The sequence below is a fragment of the Acanthaster planci genome, linkage group LG14 (assembly GCF_054643075.1).
Source record: "Acanthaster planci isolate LZ-2023a linkage group LG14, COTS_SCS, whole genome shotgun sequence".
NCBI lineage: Eukaryota > Metazoa > Echinodermata > Asteroidea > Valvatida > Acanthasteridae > Acanthaster > Acanthaster planci.
This window is the reverse complement of record NC_141790.1, coordinates 6,899,117-6,920,327: the sequence shown is the minus strand read 5'-3', so window position 1 is coordinate 6,920,327 and position 21,211 is coordinate 6,899,117. Positions and strand designations below refer to the sequence as shown.

The following is a 21,211-nucleotide window of genomic DNA, read 5'->3' as shown; positions in this document are numbered from 1 at the left end:
TTTTCATTGACTTCATTGTTTGCCACTGTTTTCTGATAGAAACTGATAGTTCATGGACCCAATGAGACAGACATCCCAACCCAGCTGCCCATCAGTGAGGTACGTTCATAAGACCAATCATGACCCTCCGAGCTGATTGCTTCAGTTATATTCAGTGTACCTGAAAAAGGGTAGTATTAATACTCTGTGGAGGGTACTCAACGTTGAGACCAACTTCACTCTGTGGAGGGTACTCAACGTTGAGACCAGCTTCACTCTGTGGAGGGTACTCAACGTTGAGACCAACTTTACTCTGTGGAGGGTACTCAACGTTGAGACCAACTTCAGGATTAATGAGTAACTGAACTCGATGCTGAATGTGCCACATTCTCCAAAAAAATCTGTTGCTCAGATGCTAGATCCACAGACAGGTTGGGGGGGGACTAATTTTGCTGTTTCTTTGTTTAAATTTTTGCTTTCCTCACAAATTGCACTTGTCTGGTGCATGTGACAGAATCAGCTGACAAATGATTCTTGGAATGTTGTTGACATTAAGCATTTTATTTCAAGCTTCAGAACAGGAAAGGCACCTAAATGCCTTTGATGTGCAATGCTCACTGTGCACAGTGCAGGTGAGTGTACACGAGAAACTTTCAAATGTAGTTTGTGACTGAATGTATACAAACTCATCAGCACCTTTGCCTGGGAGGGACACATCTGAGCTTGGGCCACAGTCGCTAGGTTACTCAGATTTATCTGTTGTAATATTTCTGCTGCTGAGGTTATAGTTGAGCGTACTCCCACCATTGTGGCTTACCATGCCACTCACAACATCAGTTTCTGTGTTCTTGATTACTTTTCTCCAGGACATGCAGTTTGAGGAGATCCATCAGGATTGCCTGGAGTTCTTCAATATTCCCATCCAGGAGCATTGTGCACACTTCCTGGTAGACAAGAAGACGAGTAAGGAAAACTCTTCTATTAACACTTTATGCAAATGCCCTGCTGCCATATTAGTCAGTGTTCTAAATTAGGCAGGAAAGGAGTGGAGATATGTGGCCTAGTGGCTACCATTTGTGGGTCAGGGGTTGGAATCCAGCTGGTTGTTACATGCAAGTCATTTTACTCTTGCCTTTCTCCACCCCGGAGTATGAATGTGTACCTTTCAGGGTATAGAGATGGTTGTTGTGTTTGATTAGCTGTTTGTGCCTGAAATGGCAGCATGGAGTTGTATACTTCCCTAGAGAGCTGTGATGGTTTTTAGGAATGTTTTTAGAAAGCAAACAGGGATGCTAATAATAAGTGCCTTGTATCCTCTGGTAATTTGGTGTTGTACAAATGCTGTCATAATCATCACCATCATCATAATCATCACCATCATCATGATCATCATCATACATTTAAGTAGTACACAATGGCTGGCCTTGCAGAACCTTTTAGACAGGATGCTGTGTGTCTGGATCCCCCACGCCTGGTTTTCTTTCCTCCGATAGACTGGCCCAGTGACATAGCTCTTATGCGGTGTACTAATATGTGCAACTACTTCAGTTTGATTTAATGTATTACTCATTTAAATTTTTATGTAACTTTGTCTTGCTGGACAATTTAAGGTAAATCACTCTGAGGGTAATTTAACATGGGGCGTTTGCCAAATCTATTTTATTATTATAAACATACATACATGACATACATGTCTGCCTATCACCATATTGTGTTGGGAGAAATAAGGTAAAATCAGCAAACCCAAAGATATGCGCGCACATTAGTTGAAACCAATGAAGTACATGTACAGGGTATAACAATTGAAGGGTTGATTTCTATAATGTTAAATATCCAAATGTTGGGAAAGCCTGCTTTGTTTGACAAGTATGAAATATTAAACCCCAGGAAAAGTGATATTCTTAAAGATACCAGAATGGTACTGCGTCAGATTTTTTGGAAAAATTGCTGCTAATTCATTCTGCTCCCTTGCAGAGGAAGGGAGAGGAGGGAGGAAGTGGGCCCACACTTATTGAATATAGGGACTCAGTCCCCCCACTTTGGTAGGTCCTACATGGGGGTGGAGCTTAATGGATCAGCCTATTAATGGCTGATTCCTCATGGTCTCACAACTGCCCTTCCCCCCTTTTAAAATGACACTCCGCCTGTGCTGGTGATGAGTGAAGTATCATATAGACATGCAGCGTGTGCTTTCTTGTACAGACCAAATGCTGGACGTCAAATCCTATGTGAGGGACTTCTACGCATACAAACGCTCGCATTGTCCCGAGCTCATACTCAAGAAGATAGATCAGTTGGAAGGATTGGAACACCTTCAGCAACAGGTCAGTAGCTGACCAAAATTGGGTAATGAAATCTGTTGTCTGCATGGAGGGTGCTAACTTTTGAATCCTCAAGACTGACTGGCAGATGGGGGAGGCAGTGGGGCATTGATCCCCACAAACAGGCAAAGACAATTTTGCTTTTGAAAAATAATGAGAAAAAGGGGATTGGGGGAAGGGGACTGGTTTGCTTCCCTTCCTTTCAAGAGTCTGTGCAAGCCCCAAAATGTACCCTCATCCCTCAGGCCATGAAAGGTTACATAAAACAAATCCCCAAATATCACCCTGCCCCTGAAAAAATTGCCCCCTCACCCTGAAAATTTGGGTCTGGTTCTTAATCTGCTATTGCAAGACTGCATGGTTCATCATCCTTCAAAATTTGCACTTGATATACCTAGCAATAAATGATTACATGGTTTTGAAGGCAAGGGCTAAGCCTTTCAATCTGGAGACCTGGAAAATTCAGCACTGCCGTATTTTAGGTACTCATTTGTTACTAAAAGCATCTTTTCAGCAGTTTTACAATTATCATATCTTTATTAACTGCTATCTTTACCTCCCCTGCCAAAAATAGGAAGGTCGTGATGTTTAGAATGGCTTGATTTCTCATGAGATTTTGATACTTGTTTCCAACAGGCATTTACACTGAAAATTGCAGAGCTTGGTCGCGTGTACTTTGCGCTAGCCACGCTGCAGAGCACTCCATCTCAGGTGGTGAGTCTTACCAGTGGATAGACCTTATTTTAGATTAGAATTGAAAGGTGTGCCTCAAACTTGGCACTGGGAGGACATGGCAACACAGTCTGTCTACACGGGCATGGCTGATGGGTTATCCACCATGCATTCATTTGTTGCCAAGGTTATGTTAAAAGTTGTTTCATTTCAAGGCCCATCTTGTCTGAAACACTAATTGTATAGAGACTGTCATGGGTCTCTGTGCATACGTAAAACAATATACCCTGGAGGCCATGGCTAATGCTGAGAAAATAGACACTGAAATGTGAGAAGACCTTGAAGGCACCATCAGAACCTAGGACAGCAACCTATTGGCCAGCAACCTGTAACCAGGTTTTGTCCATTATAATTTTACTTTAAAATTGTTTATTTTTGTTTTCTCTGTCCCTGATTTAGATGAGTTCACACATCACTTTCTTGCATGATGAACTGATCAGGCTACCTTCCTTTCCACGGAAATCGTTGGATGCTGAGTTTCTGCTGTATACTATTCCCAAACAGGGCAGGGTAAGCTATGCTCTGATTTGTTTCTCTGTAGGAGTTGATACATACACCATAGGTAAAGGCATATCATGATATTCAGGATAGCACCCTTGAGCAATAAATATTGGAAGTGGTGGATTTTTAGGCAAAAAACAGTTACAGACAGATTGTGGGAGAGGTCACAGAAGTTTTTTTGACATCTGAAAATTCTAAATAAAGCTTGAGAAAATGTTGCTTTGTTTAAATAGAATTGCAGGAAGACTCTTGCAAAAAGTTAGTATTAATTTTTGGGGTCGTAGGAGTAGGGAGAGCTAAACATGTTTTGGTTTAACCTCAGGCTGGGATTTTTTTTTGTTATGTAAGTTGCTAAAGTGAAAAATATCTCAACGGGTAAGACCATAGTAGCAGTAGATAAAGGCCATAGAGCACTTTCAAGGAAGTTGCCATTGGCCAATCAGTGGTTAACAGCAGCTTGGATAAAAAAGAGCTAGCTACACATTCAGGGGTTGATCTATCACTCTTGAGTAATGGAGCAACATCGTCATTAATCTCTCCGACTACGTGCGCCAAGCAGTGTTGTTGACTCGAGTCGCTATTTTTTAGACTCGAGACTTGACTTGACCTGGGGAAAAATGACTTGAGACTTGACTTGACTTGAAAACAAAAGACTTGAGACTTGACTCGACTTGGAAAAAAAAGTGACTTGTTGACATTAAATCTTTTCTTAAAATAAATAAAAATACAAACTAACAAAAGAACCATGCGTGGCATCGCGTTGCGTTCCTCCACTGGCACCACCGCACATCATGCATACGTCATGCATGGCGTGTGCGAGCTGTATGAAGTTTGTGTGGGCCTTAGGCATAGGCCAATGGGTAGTCTGATTACATCCATTAAGAACAGTCTTTCTATAGAGCCCACGTAACTGTATACTGTTAAGTGGTTTACCACTAGGCACGCGAAGACTGCAAAACGACAACATGTACCATCTCCAATCCAGGCACCAACCTGGAACGGTGAATTCACAATCTCTTATGTCAGATTCTATTACATGTACAACAATGTACTTGAATAGAAAAGCCCTAAATATTTTCTTGGGGGGGGGAAATTACTTTTTGAAAAAAAATTCACTGGTTAGATGCCAGTAGTATGATTTCTCTTCTCACACTGCGATCATGTGCATGCGCACCAAACATTATTATTATAACTGGTTCCCGCACGCACGTAGATAACGATGACGACAGGAGCCAATTTTGTTCCTTGCCCAACACATGGCGACGGAACACCGTGTCTACTCCGAAAGTGGTGATTTTCGGGTTCAAAAATTGTGAATATTGTGCATGTTCAACCAACAAACTAACACTAAGACAGGCAAGCCATGTCATTATCATTTAACGGCAGTCAGTTTGAAGAGTGAAAGATACCACCAATAAAGTACTGAACAAAAGGAAGAAATTATAAACGGGTATCACTTTAGTTTTGATGTACATTATTTAGAAAAATTGACTCGAGCCAGACTTGACTTGACTTGACTTGACTTGGAAAAAAATGACTTGAGACTTGACTTGACTTGCTAAAATTTGACTTGGGACTTGACTTGACTTGGAAAAAAATAACTTGGTTACAACACTGGTGCCAAGAGACTGCCTGAGATACGACTCCAGTAGGAAAGAAAGTCCTGTCTGTGGAGGTTGTGTAAACTGGTCTGGCAAATATGTGGCAAGCTGGAACGTATTTATGCTGACCCCTTTGTTTCTTCCTCTTGGTTGGAGCAAATGCTGTCGTCAGTATTGGAATGATTCCTGAGACCGTCTGCTCAAACTGTTACAGAAGTAGTACAGTTCTTGCATCATTTGCCTGGCTACCTAAAAAAACTTTGTTTATTTCAACTTTATTTCTGCTTTGTTTGAGAAACTCATCTCAAGATAATGCTGTTTATACTTCACAGGAATTGTTTGGACTGGATGTCATACACAAGTACATGTGGGTCAAGGTAAGAATTGAATCAAGCATGTTTTAGTAGAAGGCAGAAATTGAGTCAAGTCTGGGAAAATTGGTTTCCATTAGTGTCCTGGCTCAGTGTGTTTGTGGTTAGTGTAAAGTGCTTAGGCTGTTAAGAAACTTTTTGGCAATGACTCTTTTATTAGAAAACTGTGATGTGAGTTATTCACATGAATGGAAAAAGAATGAAATTAGCTTTTATTTAGTAAATCACTGTCCAACTCCTGGACCATCCTCTCTGTGGCAAAGTAGCACATACAATGTGGTCAAAAATTTACATACTCATGGACTATGAGTGTTTGATTACAACCCTCAAGACTTTTCCAATTCTCGGCAACCATTCTTCTATAGAGTCTGTCTGCCTTGAGCAAACTCACCCCCTCATCAGTTGAAAAGAGCCATGTTGGTGGGGAGTGTTCATTTGGTTGATTGTGATGCAACCACAATGCATGCATTTCATAGTCATGTGTGAACCAGTGAAGTGCATTTCCCTCCAAGAGAGCCTCTGTTGCTATGAAAATAGCGCCCTCCCTTGGTCCCGCTTGAGGTTCATAGAATCAATCAGATCATCTGCTGTACTGGAATACTTTATTTTTTAGCTGTAGAAAAGGTAAGATTACCAAAATCAACAGTCTTGAAAGTTGCAGTAAGAGACTTCAGTCTAAGATGTGTTTGTCAGTATGTGACTACAAGTGTGCTAACAATGGACAAGTATAACAATGTCGGCATCTTCAAAGAAGCTGCTCATTTTGTGCTTCACAGGTACACGTTTGACTCTCCATTGCAAAAATGAAAAGAGAATTCATTATGATTACTTGCTTTGTTTGCTTTCCCCAAGTTCACGGCGGCCATCTTTCTGAACATGTCCAGCGATTTCTCCTGGAGCGGTGATATTCAGCTCTTCCTGAACGTCCTGAATGGATGTCTGCTTCTCCACTGCCAGGACATCTCACTGCTACGCATCTGCCTTGCTTCCTTCATCAATATCTCACGCCACTTCAAGCAGATGTTTGCTACCAAAGGGTAAGCAGAGAGAAACAAAGAGAGATTTTGTTGGGATAATGATATTGACATCAGTGAATTCTGATGTCAATGTCCTTATCAGACCAATGTAATCAAAAATGATTCCTGTATTGCAGTTTTGCATTTGTCTACAATGGTTTCTGTGTAGCATTACATTCACAGTTGTACATGTCTCACAGTTTTTATTAATGCATAAAACAATACTGCCTTGATGGAAAGTACCTAGGCAAGACTGTGAAAAAAAATCGGGGTGTATGTACGTACTATCATCAGTACACACTAAGGGTCAGGAAACTATCCATATTACTTGAAGCATTTTGAAGAACTGCCCTTAGGGATATTTAACCATTTGCAGGTCCTTTTTAAACTACTGCAGCTTGGGGGAAATCTGCGACCACTTTTGGCTTGTTAAGTTAGCATGAGTGAGTTCTAAAATTAGCAGGGACTTCAGTTCTCCAGGGGGTTCCAGTTGGACTGATTTTATTCTTTCATTTTTCTCAGCTGCAGTAGTTCGTATACCAAAACAAAAATCCAGTGGGAATATGGCTTCTGTCTCAAATTGACATGAAAACTTGGCTTCATTGCATTTGGATGCTGTGACAAAGCAGTACTGTCGTCTTGTACGTGGACATTCTCATGAGCATTAGTACGGAACCATTTTTCCGTATGATTGCAAAATATGAGTACAGAAAAAGTACCTAGCACAAGTATGACCAGTGAAACACATTTGCTGCTAATAAAATAAACTAGGTTGGTTACATATGTGAAGCTTGAATCAGGTAGATTAATATATCCCAATATTTCTCTCTTTTGTAGGTTTCAGTACATCATGCCCACCATTCTGAGGGTCTATAACTACCATAACTCCAATCCCTTAGTCTGTCGTGCCGTTGAGGTATTGCACTATTTTGTACAAAATCACATCTGGAAACAACTTCCAATCATCAGAACAAAATTATTTTCCAAGTTCAAATTATAAACATACTGCAGTAATTTCAACAAAAAAATAGTTCTTTCTGTCCTCCCTTGTATTTTGATTGATTTTGATTTTTTGTTTTATATTGCATGAACGTTAAACATGAAAGTGAGAGTTAACTGTTTCTCTTTTACTCAGTTTACAAAGAATTTCAGCATTTTGGCCTATTACCTATTACTTTTGTCTTTGACTTAAATGTCTCTGCTGTGTGAGTGTGCAATAAAAACCAAAGCACAATTCATTTTCCCCACTTTTTCAGTATGTCTGCCGGCAGTTCTATGTGCTCCACATGAAGCCTTTTGTCCTCCAGGTAAAAACCTGCCTTGTTCTTCAGAATTCATTTCTGGATGCGGCTGTGTTTTTGTACATTTTTCCCTGGCATCTTTGCCCTTGTTGCTCACTATTTAAAATTTATTAACCATAAAAGATGCAAGTAACATGGAACAAAGTTTACTCAGAAGATTTTACAGATTATTTATATACATTTCTTATCATAAATTTGATGTGTTCAATGCAAACACATTTATTTGAAAAAGAATCCTGTTTTATTTGATCTAAAACTCCTATGTGTGAAAGAAAGGTTTATACATAATAATTAATTTCAAAATGCAGTGTTAAATGTTATTTCCAATGTAAAAATGAAGCCAACTTTTTGAAGCATGTCAGAAGCAGTAATTGAACATTTGTTTTCCCGTCAGTTGTTTGGGAGTGCGGCCCCTCTGCTACAAGGAGAAGAAGAGGTTAACCCACAGAAGGTATGTGCATACATCCTAGGGAATGAAATGTGGGTTGATGTGTGAAAAGCTTTGTAAACAGCCTGTCCAGAGAGAAATTAGCAAGAATAAGTCAGTTGGTGAACACTCAACACAACTTTCATTCTACCATTTGTAACTTGGTATCTTCGGTTTTTGGCTGCCAATTAGGACACAGTAACTTCAATTTGTACACAGAGCCCACACAGTGTCTTCATGCTCACCTGTAAATGTTCCTGGGATGTTTTATTATCTTACTTTTCATCTTTTTTCTTTTCCGAAAAAAACTCGGAGCTACAATCAATTTTTCTTAATTGTTTCTTTAGATTTCTCCCCGCTGTCTTTTCCGTCTCCTGCTCTCCATGGAGAAAGACAGCAAGGACTCATTGGACATACTAGAGCTGGTCACTGGGGAAAAACCCCTGAAGACGCTGGTAGGATGCACTAGATATGCATTCATTTCAAGTATAATTTTACTGTTCTTGAAATAAAATTCAGTTGTCATTTGATGTACTTGGTCACACAAACTCAGTAGATGAATGGAGATACACAGGCACTACGAATTCAAAGTTCGAAATACTGTTAACCTTAAATCCCCTGAGAAGGGCACTTTTATTCAGATTCTTTCTGAACCCTCCAAAATCTACCAACATGTGAGAACCCATTGGCTTAACTTCTACATTTCACCTTTCAAAGGCCATTGAATGATGTCATCAAAGGCCATCAAATGATGTCAAAGTGACAGAAGTACTTTTACTAGGCCAATGGCCACCAAGATGAGAAACGCATACATTTACAGAAAGTTTTGTGGTCGAGTCAACGCTGGTCTAGTGAAGCCACAGAAACCACTAATTACTGGAAGGGATTTTCACAAAGTATCCTATTCTATCTTAAGTTAGGACCTAAACCCTTGTGCTGTTTCTTCGTTGGGGAGTGTCCTTTCATTGAGATTTGTTTTGAAATTTGGACTTTTCAAGGATCAGGCAAATCGAACTACTGCCATGGTAACAGACTGACCACTCTGCAGCCTCTCTTTTTTTTGGGGGGGGTGTAAGGTGGAATAAAAAACCACCAAAGTTGGCACATAAGAAGTAATCATGCATTAAATGTATTGTAAAGATAGGGCCTTCCTATCTGTAAATGTTGGTTGTTTTCCAACATCACCGCGGTCACAACAGTGTCCAGCATGATTAGTTTCTATGGAAAAGAAAATGTTAACCCCCCCAAAAAAATATTCACGCAGAATTGTCCTGATTTTGTTGAAATTGCTGACATGCAAAGAAGCTGTAACTGCCGTTAGTACATCCAGCCTCTTGTACACTTTTGTTTAGTGCAGTTTGACACTTGATTTCTCCTTCCTCTCAATAGGATTTCTGTTACAGTAACGATCACTTGGCAACATTTACAATTGCTGAAGCCATACGCCTGTGTGCCATTGTGGTGGCCTATGCTCCTGAGTCTGTCCGCAGTGCACAGATGCTGGTAAGCACAGGGATAACTTCCTTCCACTCACTTTTGGAATTCTTCCACCTTCACTTTGAGTAATGTTTCATGCATACAAAGAAGCCCCTGATTCAATTCAGACCACCCATGGTTGGGTGAATTCATAATAATGTCAAGAATCATTTGTGCAATCGTAAAATTTCAGGGTGTGCCAGCCACAGTGCTGGTTATGACTTTGCTAACAAGTACCTCTTGCAAACTCAGAAATGAATGACTGACGTAAAATCAGACTGCTGCACATTGGCCAGAGGTTTTGGGGGAATTGTGACCCAAGAAACTGGCATAAAGCAGCAGTGTCCTAGTTAACAGATTGGAAGCAAAGCTACCTGAATCTTTTGGAATCACCTTGCACACAGTAAGTGCAACTTTAATTGCGTGTAATGCAAGCTGTAAATATCTGAGTGACATTTGTTTAGGGCCTACAGCAGTGTACCTGGGGAGCCGGGTGTTGGTGGGGGATGCAAGTCCCAGTGTTTTCTTTAGAATTTTATTTTCTTTATTTTCTAAATTCCAGGAGGGGGGGGCGATGATTATAGCTATGCTGTCAGGAGGGCCTATGCAAGACTTAAGCAGTCCTACTGTAACTGACATTCATGGGCAGCCTAATTACAGGCCCTTTACTTTTCCTGCAATAACTGACATGCATGGAGGACAGGTCCTTGGCAATCCTGTAGTACATGACTGACATTTCATATAGAGCCTACATAGGTCCAAAGCAGACCTGCAGGAGCTGACATCCATGGAGGGCCCATGCAGGTCTGAAGCAGTCCTGCTGTGACTGACATTCACAAAGGACCTACATAGGTCCTAAACAGTCCCATAGCATGTGACTGACATTCATGGAGGGCCTATGCAGGTCCTAAAAGTCCTGTTGTGGCTGACATTCAGGTTTGGCTTGTGTAGGTCCGAAGTTGTAGACCGTGCCATTTGAATTGCTGTTGTTATATTTTTTTCCTCCCCTCTTCCAGAGTGTTCTAGCAGATCTTGTGCCCCTCTACCTAGAGCACGTCAAGGAGCAGACCAAGAAGAGAGACAATCCCAGCGCTGCCAAGTCAGAAACAGCCGTCATCAATAGCATGGGAGTGTGCATTAAGGCGCTCATCATAGGCGCTGAAACTTTGGCACGGTAGGCCCAGCCAACATTTTAGTTGTACCATACCTATTTTCAACTTGTCCTGTACAGCTTGTCTAAATGTCTGTAACTGTCACAGTATCCTCCCCGTTAGTTAATATTCACTGTATGCATAGATCCCGAGAGACGCTTATCTCCAACCAAATCTGCACAAGTAGTAGTGAACATGGTGAAACAGTGCCCACTTCTATGGATCTGCTTAACGGTTTTCAGAAAAGTTGTACTTAACACCATTGCATGGTGGTGTTTGGCATCGTTATCCTTGCTGTTACATGCACATAGAGATTTCTGTTGTTTGTTTACTACATTACGCAAATTTTTCGTCCGAGCTAAGTATGTCTTTTGCCATGCTTATTGCTTACGATCTTCATGAAATACATGGAGCCTCTGTTAGCATAAAATCGTGGCATTGGGCCCATGTGGCTGAGTTTAGAGGAATACACCCATATGTTGGCTCATGATAGATAGCAGTATTGGAAGAAATGAAAGTCAGTTGTAAGTCCATTATAAATCATTCAGTCTCAAATCAAGTGATAGCCTATGTTGATAAATTGTGAGCAACCCTTTGCTATTTGTCTAGAATTGGCTGAATGAAAGCCTGCCCCAGATGCTAAATTAGGGTTGCAATTGAATACCTGATACTGGAATTTTTGATTTGAAGTTGAAAGCCTAAAAAAAAGTTTGTCTCTGAATATTCATCATTCGCTTAGCCCTAACTTCATGAGGCTAGTTGTAAAGCATCCTTGTTTAGATTTTGTTACCTCAGTTAAATGAACATAATGCGCAAATGACAAATGATGGACTTGACCTTTCTGACTTTCTATTGAATCACTTAAAATCCTGTGAGCCGGTCTGTGTCTTAGCATTTCTGCATTTTCACGTCATGTGTGCATCATTAATTTCACAGAAATCCACAATCTTGAACTATTATTATATAATTGTTCTTCATTCCTTTTTTCATTGCTTGATGTCTCTAGCAGCACCAGCGGGCCAAGCCGCAAGATTGAGAATGTCAATGCTACAACAAGCTTCAAGAGTTCCAATAACTCCCAGCAGAGCTCGGTTCACAAGGCCTCCCGTAAGTCAGCCATGAATGCTGCTGGGGCTGACCTAGGGGAAGAAGACATGAGGGAAGATTTCCAGTTCAGGTCAGTGGGAATGTCTGTTCTTGTGTCAAAACCCTTTCAGTTTTGCCAGTGGCTTGCGATGACTGATTGCATGCCTTGCATAAATAGAGCATTTGATCACTTCTGCCACCAACTTTTTTACCTTTGTTAGTGTGTATGTTGACATTGCCCATTAAAACATAACGTGACTAGGCTTACTGCTTGTGGACTCTGTGTGAGTCTGTGGCCTACGTATGCCACAGGCTTGAGAATCCTCCATGGATCATTAGATTTCAGACTTATAGGGATGATGATTTGTAGTCTTCATAATCGACGTGAAGTGATGTCAAATTTGGGAAGTATATTACTGTGACCTCTTTGGGTAAGCGGTCAATCTTGTGTTTTGCATTACCCAAAAGATAGCAATGTTAACTGCATTTAATTTTGTTCTTCACATACTGTGCACCATATGATCAGCAGAAATGTTTTATTACTTTAGAGCACCCTGTCTTAAAAACAAAGGCTATTTCTCGAGATCATACAACTGATTTTATAAAATTGGTGTCAAAAGGATGGCAAGGCATTGTGAGAAAAACTTCTGAAGCCTGACATGAAACAAATGAATAGCAACGATATCGAGAGAAATGCCAAGGAGGGCAGCTCCTGTCCCTGCCCCCGGCTCAAATCAGCTACTTTTATCTGGAACAGAAACAGAAGGTTTCCCCAGTGAAGCCTTCGTCAAATTTTGGGAGGGTTGTCATTTGGATCCCTCAAGAAACTTTCCAAACTTACAGACTGATATGAATTCAGTGCTTGAGATGGTGCTTGAATTGTGGAATACAGGCAAAATAATTGTCTTGAGAGTGGTTTCGAGGATTTGTCCACTTGTAACCATCGATCAGTAAAAGGTGTCAATTCATGCAAATGCTTTCATGAAAAACCTATGCCAAGTGATTAAGCCAAAATTTTGGAAAGCTGGCTCCCTTGGCACAATGAATAACTTGCATCCTTGTCCTCTGTCTTGGCTCAGATACAATGACTACCGTGTCCGGCGCCGCTATGAGGATGACTCGGAGGACGCAGAGCCAATGAACGAGTTCTGCAAGCCGCGGGACATGCTGCTGAATGTAGCAGCCGGCTACTACTGCCACAGCCTGGCCAGGCTGAAGGAGCTACGACCCCACAACGAATCCAGACAGCATAGCTCCTCTTCCTCCCTGGAGCTACTGGACCAACGCTGCCACTTGGTGAGTGGATCAGGCAGGATATTTTCTACATCCAGTGGTAATTTTTGAGTGCAAACAGTTTGATGGCCAGTCAGTTGCTTTTTACATGGCAATACAATTCTCTTCAAGCAACCTTGTCATACTATTTTTATTTATCTTATATTTTATATTTGTGTTCTTCACTTACGTATATTCAGTGTTGTCCAAAGGCTTATGAAGAACTTCGCAAGCTGAAATTGGTGGGACTCGAACCCATGACCTCCTGCTTTCTAGTGCAGACACCTTTAGCAAAATTACTGCTCACAGCCTGTCTCCATTTACATGTTTTTTTGTTCATGACCTCTGTCACCTGTGTGCCAATCAGTCCATTTTATGTCAAGGGAACCTGTACAACTGATTACGAAAAAGGCTTTTGCTATAAACCGTTGATGCAACTGTGCCCCAGGGCCTGGTTCCAAATGGTCATCCAGAATTGTCCAACAATCCATTGTTGGAACAACATGAGTTTGAGCAATAGTTAACTATGGTCATTGCTTGAACTTACCCAAGACTATGACCTGGCCATGGGCAGTGCTTTTTAGGGAGTGGAAATTGAGCATAGCCTAGTTGTGGTTCAGTACTTCATTAGTACAGGTACTTTGGGTGTATTTCTCACTGTCATCGAGAGCACTATCACATTAGAACTGTCGCTATTAAAGTGGCTGAACAATACTAGGAATAACTTTGCTGTAGTTCATAAATAGCATGAGGTTCAGGTTGAGACTGTAATGCTTGTTACTATTTGTGAAGACATGATGCAAAGTCCTTTCATCAAGTCTTCCCTTGCAAGATATGGATACTTTGGAAATACTTGACTTTAACACTGCCAAAATCCTTTCATGAAACCAGTGTTGAACACAGTTTCTCGGAGTGCATAAAAGTACCTTGATTTACGAGCCAACATGGTTATAACAACCAACAAAATGCCAAATCAGAGAGCTTATTTAGGCCTTTGCAATCAAACTATAAAAGAATATTCTGAATTCTTTCTTTAGCACTATCTGAACGACCTTCAATATGATAAATCCTCCCACAAAGTGTCAAGGCATAAAATAGTTAGTGAAATGTGTGCACAAATAAGAAAAAATAAAAATCAGAGCAAGGGTTACTACATGGTTTTTGTACTGCACACTTCCAAAACTCACTATGCACAGCACATAGTATAACTGTTGGGTTTGTCAGTGAGTTGTCAGTGAGTTTCTCATTAGTGTGCAGTGAGTGGTGCCATCTTCTGCTTTTGTACTCAGCATCATTCAAAACAAAAATGTCATTCAAAACATTTGTTTCCGGTTGGAAATGAGAGTCATTCCTTGGCTTCTTTCTTCCTTTCAGAGGCTAGCTGAAGTGGCCCACACCCTGCTGAAGGTAGCACCCCACGACCCCATCACCATGGGTTGCAAGGGGCTACAGATGTACATCACCCAGATGATCCCACAGACAGATTGGACCAGCCAAGACCTTCGCCCAGCCCTCATCCTCATCCTGAAGAGACTGGATAAACTCTTCAATAAGATTCACAAGAAGCCGACACTCATGGTGCGTCTGTGGGGTTAACTCACCCCGAGCACACACTTGCTTGATTCCAATTTGTAGTGTGGACAGACATTCCTTTGTTCTACCCCGATTAAGAAAACTTGGAGAAGATGCTTCACTTTTGATGATGATTTCCTGGACTGTTGTTCTTCATTTTGCAACAGTTAACCCTGTCCCCAAATTGCCTTTGCAGCTGTTTTTCAGAGAGGGGAAGCATTGTGTGGATGTATGTGAGGCCATACAAAGTCTTCTAACTCTACATTATGTAGACATTCTTGTGTTTGGATGTCCACACTATGCCTGTCCTCCTCGTCATGTGCACACACCTTGTGTGTACTGGCATGCAGTTGTGATTTGACCGGCCCTGTGTTGAGGGAACGAATTTCTTTTATCTGGGAATTCAGGACCAAGTTGTAAATTTGTGTCCATAAAGAATTTGTGTGTAGTCTCCCAACTGTGTTGCCAGTATGTGTGGCCGCCCTGTTGCTCTCCTGTCATAAAAACTTACAAATTTGGTCCAATGGCTTCCATTGGATTTGTGCATGATTCTCCAATCATTAATCCTCATCCAGTAAACTTATCCATCAAGCCCCACCCTGTGATGTTTGGTGACCAATCAAAATCGTGATTTGTCTTCAACATGAATGCCAGTGTGTATGATGTGTGCAGCTTGAACATATATGGCATTGGAGAGAATACATGTATGCGTTCATACTGAGCCAGTTCAGTATTTCAACAGTGCATGCTCAAACTAAATGACACTGCAGGTTATTCGAGAACACTGACACGTAGTAGCCTTCCCCCAACACTCACACACACTGTACATTTTTGACCATGTGATATCAAGTTTTGTTCTTGATTGACCTTACCTTAGCTTATGACCCTATGTGCAGTTGGTGTCACTAAATCAGTCAATCAGGGATGTTTTGTTATCTGTTAGGTGGTTAACATTGATTGCGGATATAGTAGTGGCTTAAGTATGGGTGCGCTATTGGCCCTGCTCCCTTCGTCTATTTCTTGACTGCTTATACTTTATTTTTTTACCAAGATATGAAAAATTATGCGTGTTTGTAATCCTTGTATGATCTGGTTCCATCTCCATTTTGGGTCCCTACTTTTATGTAGATACTGGGTGTGTCTGTCCTATTCCTCTCTAATCTATGTAACCCTAATGAACCAACCTGACTTGCCCCAATCCAAATGCATTCTAGCTGCATCCAACTAAGCCAAGCAAAACCGAACCTTAAATCAATCAAAGTCTCACTCCAATTAAACCTAATCCTATTCTCTGCGCTTGATTTCAGCGTCACATGGACTGGGAGTCTGCAGCCAACTTCTTGAAGGGCATCTATGTGACCCTGACTAGGCAGAGCATCATCAGCCATCTCCCACACCTCAAGGTACCAGACAGTCTTCCATCACATTTCTGGAGCAATTTTCTAATATTTACTTCTTATTTGGGGGCAGGCAATGGACTTTGAGTATGTTTTCATATATTACCCTTTGAGCACTGTTAAAACCAACATTACCCCTTGTCAGTAAACTATAAATGTGTAAGCAACTGTGAGGGCAGGCTTGGTTATCATCACCAGCTTACAGCATTTCATTTTGTTTTCAAGCAAACTGAATTGCCCTATGGTTATCATTGTAGTTGGATACCTTGCTTGAGGACACATGCACTGAAGTGCCATAATCGTTCTTCACCCTGTGAGTCCCTTAAGGGAAAGACTGTGTGGAGTTATCTATAACAAAATCTTTACTGACTGGAAGGGTTAGTTGTACAACAATCAAGGCTTTCTCATGAGTATTCCAGTAATAGGTAACAAGATCGATGCTTGGGAAATATCTAAATTCGTTATTGTTGCAGAAGATACCACTCCTGGATTTGGGGCCTGTCTTTTCGATTTTGTATATCGTAAAATTTGTGCTGAAAATGTACTTCCTAAGACTTGTCATTACTGATGCTGTATTGCTCTGAAAGTTGTGATTCATTTGACCGAGATATGGGACAGCAAAGCCTAGTAGACTTGTGGTAATTGTCAATGGAGTGAGTTGCGGCCAGTGAAAAATTTTGGCAAGCACTTACCAAAAAACCTGGTCTCCTGCTTTCACATACCCCTGCCCAGCCTACATATGCAAATTTCCCATGTGCCGATTACAATTCGCTGAAAAGACTTGATTATGCATTCTGCCCCTTGACCCTTCAAAATGCACTGCGATCCCGCCGCCGTGTTCTTCCTTCTTTTCTCAGCGCCTATCGTTTACAGACGTGTCTTTTCTGGCATTTTCACAGTTTCGAGTTCATATCTTTCACCTTTGTGAATTGACTTGTTTTTGTTTACGTATAAAAGTGATTTCTTATCTGTTGGTAAGAGTTCTTATTCTCGTATTTCATATCTCGTATTTTGTATATTTTGTTGTTCTTTTCTGCCCCTTTTTTCTATGCATTATCAACAGCTTTGGGTGTGACTTACCATTGTGTGTTGTGTATGGCCGTTGAACAGGGCTGGGCAGCCCTTTGTTCTCTGTGTGGTGCGTGCGTTCGAATAATAACGGCCCAATGTTATATGGGTCTGGCCATGTAGCGGGGCTTGGCGGACTGCCCCGCTCTTTTGTGATGCGTTTGTGTTATCCGATTAACAGCCTCAATGAAGAGAGACCCATTGGAATGAATAGGCAGGGTTGAGCGAGCTATGCCGCAACAATACCCTGATCACTGATGACCATTACCAGAATTGATCAGGCTGAGCGAGCGGTACCATAACACCGCCCTTGATCACTGCTGACTGCTCTGTACACCTGCTGACCGGGATCATCGACGCCCGCTCCACATATCTACAGATCAGGTTGAGCGAGCTATGCCGCAACACTACCCTTGATCACAGTGACCAGAGAATGATGAGCAGTCCCTTCTCCATGCCGTGGGTACCGGGCATTGCTACCTACTGCATCCCCAGGCAACCCTACTGACCGATGATGGGCTCATGGGCGCCAGTCTGCCGTCTGCCCCTGGTCCCTTAACGGCTTCTGCCCGCCAGGTGGTGCCCACTTGGAATCTGGGCCAGTTAATTCCCTCCAAGTGGGCAACGGGTTACACAGCGAGTTGGACACGCTCCACCGCTCTGCCACGGGCGAGTCCTGCAATTCAGCATGGTACTCAGCCTCCCGTTGCATCGGACGATGCCGCCCCCTTTGGAGTGCTATGCCGCCGGGGCTTTCGTCCGCCATACCCCATCTGCAGCTCCTGTCTGCCAATGGACTCCGGTCATGAGGCCACTAATCATGACCTGGAACGCTCCTCGCAGGATACGACCGACCATTCGGGAGACCCCTGCCCTGTTGTACCTCCAACCGTCCCGGCCTTTGGCTTCCCTGCACCAGTGAAGGCTAAGGAGCACAAGGCCAAGACATCTTTTCCGCTTCTTCTTCCTCGTCCAAGGCTATGAAGAAATGCTGCTCCGATCCAGATCCGCCCCCTTGGATGATGACCCTCCAGTCCATCTCAGAGGCCTTCACTCTCTTGCCCGCAGGATAGACGCCAAGCCTCTGCCAGCAGCGACGGCACCCGAGCCGAATCCCCTGCCGGCCGTCCCTCCTACCTTAAAAGGGATGTTCTCGGAGGCTGAAGTGGTCTCTACTGTCCAGCCAGAACCATTCCCTCATCAGGACCCAGCTCTGGATCATGTCCCGGATTGTGGTGGCTCTGTCCGTTGGCACTGCACTTGGGGCAAGTAAACTTACTCCCCATTAGCCGGGTCCAGGCATTTGATATTTACCCCCAGTTCTCATGCTTTGAAATCCTCTGATGGTCTCCCTACTACCAGTGCATACTGTGGAAGATGTGTACAGTCGAACACGCTTAATACAAGCTCGAAGGGACTCTCCAAAAACCTCGTCTTACGGTAAACCTCGTATTACACGTGTTGACACTTATCCCATTCATGGAGTGCAAGCCTGGCATCATGCACCAGCAAGCTTTCATGTACACGGCAATGTACATGAACTGCAGGCCTACATGTATTGTGCGATGCAGTACATGTATATGCAGTGGATTATTATTCGATGTACAGCCTTTAACTTGTTAATAAAGTTTAAATCATATAATTAAATGTGATTCGAATGAATAAAACGATGATTCCAAATATGCCTACTTGTTTGACGCAACAGTGGCTGGCCGGCCGCCCTGCCTGTGCCGCACGCGTGGCCAGGCAAAGCACTCCTTGGAAACTCCTTGGAAAGTAAAGGTTTAATTAACTTGAGAACCAGTTCATAAAAGGACCGGGTGTGGGAAATTTCCGTTGGTTTGTAATTGGCGGGAGGGATCTATTTTCATGTCAGGTTCACCCATAATTGTTCATGTTCGGCTAAAAAAAAAATCTTTCGGACCAGACCCGCTGTGATCAAAACTCCGTTGCTGATGGTCACACCAGCTGGGAGCCACAGGGATCGCCTTATCCCAACCATCAGGTTTCTGACAAAAAACCAGATTCCTATCTTCCAGCCTCCCAATATATTAATTCCCAACTCTGACAAGAGATGGCCAGGTCCGGACTCTCAAGTGGTATCCTGCCAGGACTGAGCATCATTGAGGATCTAATTCCCAGCTCTTCATCACCATGACGAAACCCTTTCATCTGGCATTGAAGGACATTATTGCCCGATAGACGGTCTTGGCCATTATCTTTGATCACCAAGACTGGTCAGCACAACATGATGAGACGACCTGATCTGATGTGAGGGCTGATGGCGTGCGGGCTGCCTCTGCACCCTGGTCGTACTTCAGAGGAGTTCCTCTAGCTGAAATCTGCCAGGCGGCGTGCTGGAAATCTTCCTCCACCTTCACCGAGTGTTACCTGAAAGATGTTCTGCAGAGCAAAACAGCCCATGGCATAGCGACCTTGCGCTCGGCAGTCCGGACAATGTCCAGCACTGGTCTGAGCCGGATGGTGGATACTTCAACCAAGGGGTTTCTTCTGGTGAGTGCTCACTCTGGCGACGCCCACCTTATGTTTCTAGTAGTAATTACACTCCCGTTGCTGACCCACCTCCAGGGTACAGTGCCACTCTGCATATGTAGGCTTGGCAGGGGTATGTGAACGCAGGAGTCTCCTCGCCCACATTAGTGTGGGTCAGGTCTCCTAGTGATACTTACCTCTGCCCAGCTGCTCCTGCCCATCCTTCCCAGTTTTGCTCCGTTGGTTTTCACCGCTTCAAAAAGAAGGACAAACATGGCGGTGGGATAGCAGTGCATTGTGGAGGGTCAAGGGGCAGAATGCATAATCAAGTCTTTTCAGCGAATTGTAATAGGCACATGGGAAATTTGCATATGTAGGCTGGGCAGGGGTTAGTATCACTAGGAGACCCCACCCACACTAATGCAGGGGAGGAATTCAAAGTCCACTTTGTTTATTACATGGATACAGGGATGAGTCAAATGAAATGCAAAGTGAAGCATTGATGTGATAGACTCAGAAGTGTCTTTTTTTGTTGTAACTTTTGAAACCTTCAGAAAATCTTTACCAGTGTTTAGTTTCTTCTGAGGACTGTAAGGTTGCTCGTTGAAAATGTTTTAGTGGATAGATTCAAGCCCTCACCCTCATGCTGCATTTTGTTCAGTCCTGTGTCCCATTTAGCTGACATTACCTGGCTGATTCACGTACAATATCGTATTGATTTGATCCAGTCACTGCTGAACATCTGCCTAGCATTGTTGCTGTGTGATGGCTCGGCCTCAGGGGGTGGGGATGGTCTGTCACTCCTGACCATGTCATCTCCGACAGGGGGTATGCGCTTCACACCCCCACCGGTCTTCTGTTCTGCCGTGGTCCGAGCGGTGGCCATGCAGATGCACTGCATGAAGGTATGTGGATACTTTCTTTCTTTACTAAGTTGCAGATTCAAGTAGATTATTGCATTTATAGATTATATTTCCAGAGTTATTGAAAAATTTTGTAGGTAGTTACATTTAACTGGGTAGTTATTCAAGCATTTTATGGTATTGCCAAAGCTCCTATTTGAAATTCTTTTGTGTTAAACTACCATATTTTTTGAAATTAAAAGATTTTCAGGAAGGTTTTTTGTACCATACCTGAGTTGTATTTTCAACATTCACAGTTATCCAGTGACATCCAACTATTCCTGATGAAAATGAATAAGACGAAAAAAAAAACTTATGGAGAGGAGTGACCTAGGAATTCACTTTCTTTTACGCACTTAATAGGCAGTGGTTGGATTAGTAATAGACTTGGTGAGTAACAACCAACCAGTCTGCCACATCATAACATATTTGGAGTGGCTGGTTGCATACATATTGTGCTCAAAAGGATTGCAAAGAATTATCATTTAGGCAGCTTTGTGGGTCAAAGTGCATCATATGAAAAAGCCAGTATCCGTGTACTAAGC

At 42.5% G+C, this 21,211-nt stretch overlaps 1 protein-coding gene across 20 annotated transcripts in view; it reads left to right on the top strand.

Annotated features, from left to right (window-relative positions):
- LOC110985289 (protein unc-80 homolog) overlaps positions 1–21,211 on the top strand; it is a 144,059-nt gene that overhangs the window by 102,088 nt on the left and 20,760 nt on the right. For 18 of the 20 annotated variants that reach the window (XM_022246217.2, XM_087145938.1, XM_087145937.1 and 15 more), the window contains 18 exons: positions 40–99; positions 846–942; positions 2,182–2,303; positions 2,937–3,014; positions 3,432–3,542; positions 5,467–5,511; positions 6,358–6,542; positions 7,359–7,437; positions 7,778–7,828; positions 8,217–8,273; positions 8,597–8,704; positions 9,639–9,752; positions 10,742–10,899; positions 11,883–12,053; positions 13,042–13,258; positions 14,609–14,812; positions 16,114–16,209; positions 20,493–20,669. In XM_022246217.2, the coding sequence (XP_022101909.2) occupies positions 40–99; positions 846–942; positions 2,182–2,303; positions 2,937–3,014; positions 3,432–3,542; positions 5,467–5,511; positions 6,358–6,542; positions 7,359–7,437; positions 7,778–7,828; positions 8,217–8,273; positions 8,597–8,704; positions 9,639–9,752; positions 10,742–10,899; positions 11,883–12,053; positions 13,042–13,258; positions 14,609–14,812; positions 16,114–16,209; positions 20,493–20,669 (2,130 nt within the window). The remainder of the gene's footprint in view (positions 1–39; positions 100–845; positions 943–2,181; positions 2,304–2,936; positions 3,015–3,431; positions 3,543–5,466; positions 5,512–6,357; positions 6,543–7,358; positions 7,438–7,777; positions 7,829–8,216; positions 8,274–8,596; positions 8,705–9,638; positions 9,753–10,741; positions 10,900–11,882; positions 12,054–13,041; positions 13,259–14,608; positions 14,813–16,113; positions 16,210–20,492; positions 20,670–21,211) is intronic. The other 2 variants (XM_087145923.1, XM_087145939.1) reach the window with 1 other exon arrangement.